This window comes from Megalobrama amblycephala, linkage group LG21 (genome assembly GCF_018812025.1).
Source record: "Megalobrama amblycephala isolate DHTTF-2021 linkage group LG21, ASM1881202v1, whole genome shotgun sequence".
NCBI classification, from domain to species: domain Eukaryota; kingdom Metazoa; phylum Chordata; class Actinopteri; order Cypriniformes; family Xenocyprididae; genus Megalobrama; species Megalobrama amblycephala.
In genome coordinates, this window is record NC_063064.1 from 31,491,895 (window position 1) to 31,502,469 (window position 10,575).

A 10,575-nucleotide genomic window follows, 5' to 3' on the forward strand; every position below is an offset into this window, starting at 1 on the left:
AAATGCAGCCCATTAAGTTGCCCCAACAGGGCATTATGAATCAAAAAGTTAAATGAAGATAACTAAATAAAATTAATAGAATGAGGAAAATTTTACATCTATATGTGACCCTGGACCACAAAACCAGTCACAAGTCGCACGGGTGTATTTGAAGCAATAGCCAACAATACATTATATGGGTCAAAATGATTGATTTTTCTTTTATTCCCAAAATCATTAGTAAAGATCATGTTCCATGAAGATATTTTGTAAATTTCCTACCATAAATATATCAAAAATGTATTTTTGTGAGTGGATATGCATTGCTAAGGACTTCATTTGGACAACTTTAAAGGTGATTTTTATTTTTGCACCCTCAGATTCCAGATTTTCAAATAGTTGTATCTGAGCCAAATATTGTCCTAACAAACTATACAACAGTGGAAAGATTATTTATTCAGCTTTCAGATGATGTATAGATCTCAAAAAGACCCTTATGACTGGTTTTGTGGTCCAGGGTCACATATAACAAACAAACAAACAAATAAATAACAGTGCATACAGACAATTTCTTTCAAAAGACATTCGGAATAGGAAGTTATGTCATATGTGTCCTCCCCGCTCCCCTTTTCTGTCTCTCTTGGGTAGTTTTAGTGGTTTGCATGAAGCACTCAACATGCGAGGCATCGCTGCATCTCTCACATGCCAAGGAAGTGTATCCATCATTATCAAATTAATCTGTACAGCAGAGACGTCAGTTAAAGGGTTGAGGGATATTATGAAAGAAAAAAGCACTAAACAAGACCAATAACCTTGACTAATTAAGCTATTAACACAGTATACCCCATTTCCCCACGATATATGTACTTACAAGTCATTTGAAATGGGTTAAAACAGCTCAGACATGCATTTTAGTCTCGGACTAGCTTAAGCCTTGTCTGTGAAACCCGGGATAATGTTATAAGCTTCGATCCAATTAGACACTACGTCAAGGCACATTTATTCTGTAGCACTTTAAAAGCTTCATAGAAATTCACAGGAAAATAACACTTAATGTTGCAGAACTCATCAACAATAGTGTCATTATTCAGCTCATATTTTGTTCTCATTCGACAGTTTCAGTGCAGCCAAATTTATATTTGCGAATGTTAGTCTTACATGTCATATAAACCATATTTAACACCTCACAGAAATCATCCTTCAGGGTCTCCATCACCTTTAAACAAGCTTTGCATGATTTCTGCAAGAGATTTTTAACATTTTAGATTTTGAGGATTAAAGAGCAATAGCATCCGTCCACTTTTTCAGCGGTGTTGGTTCCGGAAGAATTTTTTCAATTATTTTTTCCCATTGGGACTTTTAGAAAGTCTTTAATAAGCCATGAAACAAGCTTCGAGGAGAATCGCAACACTATAAACTTTGATTTGAAGTTTAGAAAACTGGACAAAAAGATTGTTCTTAATGGCTCTAGTGAAGGAAAGAACTACAATCCCATGAAGCATTGCGATCAGTACGATCGAATTAATGACCGAGGAATATAAAACTAATTTAAAATTGTTGATATAAATATATTTTAAGTTTATTGCAAAATATACACAAAGTATTTTGAGAGCATAATGAGATCGACTTAATTACGTCAGAGCCATTTTGACTCTGATTGGTGGAATTTTCTATACAGCATCATGGGAAATGTAGTTTTTCCACCAGGAATTCTGCCATTAAACATTTAAAAAAAAGTTAAAACAGATTCAACAGAAACAAATACCATCGATTAACCTCAAAGCTCACAGAGTTCTGTAACTCTAAGCAATCTAGCGAATGAAATATTTAAGAAAGCATAAATTCCCATGACTTTTCCAGTCCTGGGAATCAGAGTTTTAAAATTCCCCTCCCCTTGATCAATAAAAGTTCTCTGCTCATTTTTCACCTCATGATCATGCAAATTCAAACGGTTTTCATAATGAAATAAGACAGAAACAAAGTCCCGCTCAGACTCAGGTTTATTGTGGGATGTTCCAACGAGCCACACAGAAAAATACAGTCCGAGACGAAATGAAGATCTGTACAAAACCACAGTCCAGTCTACTGGTCCTTGAGCTCCTTCAGCCTCTTGATGGCGGACTTCACTGTGACGGCTGACGTTGTGCTGCGGATCAGAGGAACATTAGACTCATTCGACACCGTTATAACCCATTATTTACACTGCACACGTCTGCAGCACGGCACGGCTCCGGCGAGGTTTTGTTCGGTCCTCACACCAGAAGCGTTTCAGAGGCTGGATTCGCGAGTCTACATTTGGCTAAATGGTTATATTTTGTCTGGTTTAATTGTGTTTATTGCTATGCCCTACTTCGTTTTCCTGCATACTACAGACGAAGTTAATACACTTAAAAGTCCAGTTATTGACGATAAGGAGAAAAGATTTTCCATGTTTTTCAACTTCAAATCTCATCAATTTCTGGCCTCCTAGAGATGTGAAATATGAGGGTGATTATTTTGTATTTGAACTGTGCAACATCCGCCAAAAATACACTTTCCGCCCATCTTTAGTGATGCGGCTCGCTTCTGTAAACAAGCCTTGACTCGAGCGGCCGCGTCGGAGCCGTGAAGCAGGGCAGACGTGTTATTAGGAATCGTATTCAGTCTTACTTGTATGTCCACGCGCCTCCAGCGACAGTTTTCATGCAGGACCCACAATGCCAGATACCAACAGCCCTCCTCTTCATCTTAGTCTGAAGAAATCAAACAGTCACAACTCTTATTTGTTATGGAATATTGCAGTGCTTATAAGTTATTAATCCATGCATTGCTCTCTTCTTTGATAACTACATTTGTTCTTGTTTGCGAAGCATCTCAGTCGTACACCTTTCATGCCGACTTAAAAATCACAAAGAAGAAAAATAGCACATATATGCAACATGTATGACGGCGCGTCACCTTGCCGCAGAAGGAGCAGGTGTATTTGGCATGTTGGCTGATCTCAATCTTCTTCACCATCTTCCTGAGGGACGCACCGTAACGGGTGCCGTACTTCCCCACAATTCCCACCTTCTTGGTGCGCTTGGCCTGAAGAGAAATTATAAACATTTCAATAAATGTGCAATATTTTATATATTTTTGTTAACATTTGCAGCAAAGCATTTCATTCAAGCTGTTGTGCGCCTGATCACTTTTTGCAAAATTGACTTAAAAGTGTCTGTTGTTGAATGATTTTGTGTACATTTATATGAGAGTTATACAGAAATATAATGGAGAATTTCTTCTGTCTAGAAGAGGAAAACCAGATCACACTCCTGTTACTGAGGAAACATCTGAATGAAAGACATGGACTCACGCTTCAAATGCACTATATTCATTATTAAACACATCTACAGGACTGATAACTGTCGCTTTATACTGATCAAACTATCTGCTGTTTTCACTGTAAATATCACGCCGAAGAACATCATCTCCGGGTTAAAGAGACGCGATTTCTCTGAGCTCGTCAGTGTTTGTGACTGAAACTCCGGGAGCGACTCTCATCTGATCAGAATATGACATTTAAAGACTTTATCATCGTCTGTGTTCACACAAACAGCAGCGATAATGATTGATTCACTCATCCGAACATCGAGCGACGAGAAAAGCGGGTTATTTGAGTGAGATTGAGAAGATGTTTGAAGATTCTCTCTCGGGCCACAAACACTCACCATTTTAGCAGAAGAGGTGCGGATCCAAAAGAGGCCGAACAACGGCGCATGCGCGATTTACCAGCGCTGAAAGTGACGCATTGTGGGATACCGGAGGACCAACTGCAGCCCGCAGATATTATAATGTGCAATAATGAGTGAAAACTGTGAATAATATATAATAACTTGTGGAAATATGCAATAATATCTTTCACATATCGTTGTAATGTTGTGCAATGACAATAAAGACATTCAGTTATATATATATATATATATATATATATATATATATATATATATATATATATATATATAATTAAATTATATAATTATAAAATATAATTTCTTTGAATAATATTTAATATATAATATTATATATAAGATATTATTTTGTTATATGTATATAACTATATAATTTATATAATTATTTAAACATATAATTATAAAATTATATATAATAAAATAATATTATTTATTTAATATATTTATAAAATAATGTATATATATATATATATATATATATATATAGTTTATTTATAAAACAATATTAAATTATATAATTATACAATATAATTTATTTAAATAATATTAAATATATAATATATATAAGATTATTTTGTTATATGTATATAATTATATAATTTAAATAATTATGTAAAATTATATCATTATAAATTATATATAATAAAATAATATTATTTATTTAATATATTTATAAAATAATATATATATTATATATATAGTTTATTTATAAAATTATATAATTATGTAAAAATCATGTAATTATAAAAGTATTAAATAAAATATTATTTATTTAATATATTTATAAAATAATGTGTGTATATATATAGTTTATTTATAAAATAATATTATTAAATTATATAACTATAAAATATAATTTCTTTAATGTTAAATATATAATATTATATATAATAGATTATTTTGTTATATGTATATAACTATATAATTTAAATAATTATGTAAAAAATGTAATTATGGAATTATGTATAATAAAATATAAAATTATGGAATTATGTAAAAATCATGTAATTATAAAAGTATTTATATAATAAAATAATATAATTTTATATATATATATATATATATATATATAATTTAATATAACTATATAAGTAATACAATTATATATATAATTATATAATTGTTATATAATAATTATATAAATATATAATTATTATTTAATATAATATATATTATTTAATATAACTATATAAGTAATACAATTATATATATATATATATATATATTATATATAATGTCATATTTATAGTATATTAACTAAATTATAATACATATTATTGTATATTAATAATAAATATATATATGCACGTATAATTATAACTATATAATTTTTATATTATATTATAATCTTCAAATAAATTAATTATAATTAATAATAAAATAATTGTAGGTACGTTGTCACTCTGATTTTATGCTGCTCCAGTAAAAGTATGGTGAAAACATAGTACATAAAAACACAAACTTTTTGGTTAATCAGCAGAAAATATCATATTTATTTTGTGAGGTTTAATCACTGAAGCACATCTTTATAAGTTCAGACATGCAAATCTAACATATTAATCTGTAAACATGATTCAGGGGTAAAAAATGGCAGCATTTCTACAGTTCAGAGGAAAATCCTGACAAACACATCGTCTCCTCAAACCACAAACTCAAACACATCAGAAACACATTCACACATAAATCATCTGACCATAAATCTCTCTGACTCAAACTCAAGCTTGTTCAGTCGCAGCTGAAATATAAAGATTCACATTTACAACTAACAATACAACACAAAGGCACAAGAGATGAGCGCTAACACAACACCACAATAATCAATATAGAGTTATTTCACACTTCCTGATGAATGGAACTGATAAACACTGATGTCAGCAGTCATATGATCATGAACAGGTCAGAGGTTAGTTTGGTCTCAGGGTGAGGGAGGATTGTTAACACTAGCGCCCTCTTCTGGAGAGACAGTGCTGCTGTTTAAAACCCAGTCTCCATGCTGAGGGTGCGACGCGTCACATGCTCGATTTCTCCTGTCACGTACTCGTCAAAGCTGGTCTGATACTTGGCCAACATCTTCAGCATGGGCCGCAGGTTCAGCCACCACTGCTCCTTCGGCATCCTGTGGCTGCACACACACACACACACACACACACACACACACACACACACACACACACACACACACAAACACACACACACACACACACACGCATATCATGGGCAAGGTACATAACGCATAGCTAGAAATGCATGCATACTGTGCACTAAAGTATGCACTAATAACATGGTGAGATTATTGGTGTGGCACTTACTCGAACTCGGTGTGTGTCTTGAGTTCGGTGACGGGACTGAAGGACATGACTTTCTTCTTCATGCCGATCACACAGGCCGTATCCGGAGCGTTCGCAAACACACGGCCTGCGGTTCACCGACAGATGACTTCAGCTCATTTTATTATCTAATCCATTCATTTAAATGTACTTGACATTCATTTTTCTGTTGTTGCGGTTATTCAGAAAATCTGTAAGTATTATCAGGGTTCTAAAGAATCATTCTGAAGTGATTCACTGAAATGAACAAATCTTTGAACTGAACTCGACTCGACACAAGAGCACATGATTCACTACAGAAACTCATCTGTGACTTACAAATTATTATTTTAAAAATCCATGATATTTCCAGGGAATCCTGTATTATACACACAACTCTTTATTTATATTTGCTGTTATTTTAGTTTTATTTATAGTCAGATTTATTTATACTATTATAGTATCTATTAATATTTTAAAACCTTTATAATTTTATTGGGTTTTTTTAAAAAATATTTCTAATTTATATTTATTTCAGTTTTTGTAATTTTATGTGCCTTTATCATTTAATTAAAAAAAAAACTATTTAGTTGTTCTTTATATTTATTTAATTCAGTTTTTGTAATTGTATGTGCTTTTTTATATTTATGTTAGTTTTTGTAATTATATGTGCTTATTTTATTTTTTATTTTAAAAAAAATTCTATTTAGTTGTAATTTTATTTTAGTAATTTTATGCTTATTTTAATTTTTAAAATTCTATTTAGTTGTAATTTTATTTTAGTTTTTGTAATTTTATGCTTATTTTTTTTAAATTCTCTTTAGTTGTAATTTTATGTGCTTATTTTTTTAAATTCTATTTGGTTGTAATTTTATTTTACTTTTTGTAATTTCATGTGCTTTGATCATGTTATTTTTTAAAATTCTATTTAGTTGTAATTTATATTTATTTTAGTTTCTGTCATTTTATGTGCTTATTTTTTTAAATCTATTTAGTTATAATTTTATTGTAGTTTTTGTAATTTTAAGTGCTTTAGTTGTAATTAGTTGTAATTTATATTTATTTGTTTTTATTTTTATTAAGTTGTAATTTTATGCTTTCAGCTTTTTAATTTTTAATTCTATTTAATTGTAATTTATATTTATTTGTAATTTTTCTATGTGCTTTTATCATTAATATTAAATTATATTTAGTTCAGTTTTAGTAATTATATGTGCTTATTTTATTTTTTATTTAAAACAAAATTCTATTTAGTTGTAATATTATTTTAATAATTTAATGCTTATTTTAATTTTTAAAATTCTATTTAGTTGTAATTTTATTTTAGTTTTAGTAATTTTATGCTTATTTTTTTAAAATTCTCTTTAGTTGTAATTTTATGTGCTTATTTTTTAAATTCTATTTGGTTGTAATTTTATTTTAGTTTTTGTAATTTCATGTGCTTTGATCATGTTATTTTTTTAAATTCTATTTAGTTGTAATTTATATTTATTTTAGTTTCTGTCATTTTAAGTGCTTTAGTTGTAATTAGTTGTAATTTATATTTATTTGTTTTTATTTTTATTAAGTTGTAATTTTATGCTTTCAGCTTTTTAATTTTTAATTCTATTTAATTGTAATTTATATTTATTTGTAATTTTTCTATGTGCTTTTATCATTAACTTTAAATTATATTTAGTTCAGTTTTAGTAATTTTAGCACTTAAACTCATTTCATTTAGTTTCCAGGGTAACATTTCTAATTTTCATTTAAGTTTAAGTTTATCGTTTGATTTTATTCCAGTTAACGAACATGATTTCAGTAGTTGTATTTAAGCTCACCCTGTCTGTACGTGTCGTTCATCTTCTCCGTGAGCCACAGAACAGACTTCACTCCCAGCTTAGTGCCGAAATTCCTGTCAAATGGAGTGGGAACGCCACCCTAAACAGGAAACGACACGTGACAGGAAATGAATACACTTCTGCAGCGCATACTCTCAAAACAATCAGGCAAACACATGAACAACAGCCTCAAACTATGAATTTCCACGTCCACTGGAGCGACCGAATCTGACAGGACCCATCTGGACGCTGGTCACATGATCCCTCACCTGCTGCAGGTGACCCAGGACATTGACCCTGCAGTCGAAGACGCCTTTGCCCTCGGCGGAGTACAGGTTGTGGATGAAGTCAGTGGTGTAGTGCTTGTGACACTTCTCATTCCTGCAGAGAAACACCAATCACTGATTAACAAACCAGCTTCAGTCCTCACTGAAGGATTGTGGGATGCGTTACCTCAGCACTAGTCCTCTCTGGATATCATTCTTCATTTTGTCCGTCAGATGCTCCACGTTCGTCTGAGAGGAAACAGAGAAGGTAAAACTACATTTACAAACACAATAAAGTGTAATTTATTCCTGTGAATTTTCAGCATCATTACTCCAGTCTTCAGTCACATGATCCTTCAGAAATCATTCTGATATGATGATGCAGTGATGGAGAACGTGCCTCCAGCTCATGGATGTTGAACGGCTCCTCAAAGATGTAGACGGCGTCTGCGCCCACGGCGATGCCGGTGGTGGTTGCTAGGTAACCACAGTATCCGCCCATCGTCTCCACGATGAAGACGCGGCGCTTGGTTCCGGACGCCGACTGCTTGATTTTGTCGCAGCTCTGAACAAACAGACACAGAGAACTTTAGAGACACGCAGGACTCACCCGTACGCCGGCCGAGCCGAGCGAGCCTCACCTCCATGGCGGCGTTCACTGCGGTGTCTGCTCCCAGACTGAAGTCTGTGCCGGGAACATTGTTACTGATCGTCGCCGGAATCACACACATGGCGATACAGAGTTCATCGTAGTGACCTCGAGCTTCAACCAGCTGAAGAACTCCTTCATACGCCTGCAGGAGTGAACAACAACATCACACACTCACACACACACACACACACACACACACACACACACGAGATTCAGAGCATAATTCAATCTGTACCTCAAATCCACCAATCACCAGCAGTGACTGGATGCCGAATTTGCCAATATTCGCCACGATGTTCTCCATGCAGGAGTTGGGAAGAGTTCTGAACAAATATAAAACATTAAAGGATTAGTTCACTTCAGAATTTATTCTCCTCCATGTCATCCAAGATGTTCTTGTGTTTCTTTCTTCAGTGGAAAAGAAATGAAGGTTTTTGAGGAAAAAATCCTGGAATGTTTTCCTCAAAAAGGGTTGATGTTTTATCCAGGTGAATCATATCAAGTTTCCAGCGAACTAAAAGTGAAAATGTGGTAACAAAATCTCAGCCAATCAGAATGTATGTGATGTTTAATATTCAGATATGGGGAGCAAGATGGACCAATGAAATCATTCTGTGGGCGTGGCTTGACACAACAGACAGAAACCAAGCAGCATGTCACTCGTTACTGTTGTGTGTGATTAGGACAAAAACATCCTCCTGGATGAGCAGGAAAGAGCTGATCAGATGCCTGAGGCTCATCGCAGTGAACTGACCGCTTGGTGCCCAGCAGTGACCCTCCCTGCCCCGTCCAGCCCGCCACATCATGCCAGTGAACCTCGGTCAACTGCAGGAACAGATCAGTGTCAGTCTATCAGATGAAGCCGAACTCAGAGAGAGATCAGACGTGTGTGTGTGTGTGTGTGTGTGTGTGTGTGTGTGTGTGTGTGTTTCTCACCGCGCCTTTGGCCAGACCCTCGAAGCCGTCGTGGACGGTGTAAACCCTGTGACCCTGAGCGAGTCCCACCCTGACCGCTGACCTCACCGCTGCGTTCATCCCTGCGGCCGGAGCGCCGACGTTCAGAATCGCCATAGAGTGATTACTCTGGAGACACACACACACACACACACAAGAACACACATATAAAACCATACACACACATACACAAACAAACACAAACACACAAAAACACAAACACACAAAAACACAAACACACACACACACACATAAAACCATACACACACATACACAAACAAACACAAACATATACACAAACAAACAAACACAAACACACAAAAACACAAACACACACACACACACACATAAAACCATACACACACATACACAAACAAACACAAACACACACACACATTCACAAACAAACAAACACAAACACACAAAAACACAAACACACAAAAACACACACAAAAACACAAACACACACACACACACACACATAAAACCATACACACACATACACAAACAAACACAAACACACACACACACACACACATTCACAAACAAACAAACACAAACATATACACAAACAAACAAACACAAACACACAAAAACACACACAAAAACACAAACACACACACACACACACACACACACATAAAACCATACACACACATACACAAACAAACACAAAAACACAAACACACAAAAGACAAAAACACAAACACACAGACACAAAAACACGCAAAACAAACCCACAAAAACACAAATACACACACACACACACACACACAAAAACACAAACACACACACACACACACACACACACATAAAACCATACACACACATACACAAACAAACACAAACACACACACACACACATTCATAAACAAACAAACACAAACA

General features: G+C 33.8%; 2 protein-coding genes across 2 annotated transcripts in view; both read right to left on the reverse strand.

Annotated features, from left to right (window-relative positions):
- Nucleotides 1-1,961: 1,961 nt before the first annotated feature.
- rpl37a (ribosomal protein L37a) lies at nucleotides 1,962-3,816 on the reverse strand. The gene is made up of 4 exons (XM_048173146.1): nucleotides 3,669-3,816; nucleotides 2,917-3,045; nucleotides 2,629-2,711; nucleotides 1,962-2,125 (listed from the first exon to the last, which is right to left on the reverse strand). Exons 1-4 carry the CDS (start codon nucleotides 3,669-3,671, stop codon nucleotides 2,062-2,064), a joined length of 279 nt encoding a protein of 92 aa, XP_048029103.1. The 5' UTR covers nucleotides 3,672-3,816; the 3' UTR covers nucleotides 1,962-2,061.
- A 1,335-nt stretch (nucleotides 3,817-5,151) lies between these two features.
- pfklb (phosphofructokinase, liver b) overlaps nucleotides 5,152-10,575 on the reverse strand; it is a 12,868-nt gene continuing 7,444 nt past the window's right edge. The window contains exons 13-22 of the mRNA XM_048172371.1: nucleotides 9,670-9,816; nucleotides 9,488-9,558; nucleotides 8,969-9,056; nucleotides 8,723-8,875; nucleotides 8,482-8,646; nucleotides 8,269-8,330; nucleotides 8,085-8,196; nucleotides 7,816-7,915; nucleotides 5,999-6,104; nucleotides 5,152-5,811 (exon numbers count right to left, since the gene is read on the reverse strand). Of these exons, the coding sequence (XP_048028328.1) occupies nucleotides 5,664-5,811; nucleotides 5,999-6,104; nucleotides 7,816-7,915; nucleotides 8,085-8,196; nucleotides 8,269-8,330; nucleotides 8,482-8,646; nucleotides 8,723-8,875; nucleotides 8,969-9,056; nucleotides 9,488-9,558; nucleotides 9,670-9,816 (1,152 nt within the window). The 3' untranslated portion in view covers nucleotides 5,152-5,663. The remainder of the gene's footprint in view (nucleotides 5,812-5,998; nucleotides 6,105-7,815; nucleotides 7,916-8,084; nucleotides 8,197-8,268; nucleotides 8,331-8,481; nucleotides 8,647-8,722; nucleotides 8,876-8,968; nucleotides 9,057-9,487; nucleotides 9,559-9,669; nucleotides 9,817-10,575) is intronic.

Coding starts and splice junctions, on each gene's coding strand:
- rpl37a (XM_048173146.1), bottom strand. Junction 2,712..2,916: donor CCTGCTCCTTCTGCGGCAAG/GTGACGCGCCGT, acceptor TGATTTCTTCAG/ACTAAGATGAAGAGGAGGGC. Junction 2,126..2,628: donor GGAGGCGCGTGGACATACAA/GTAAGACTGAAT, acceptor TCTGATCCGCAG/CACAACGTCAGCCGTCACAG.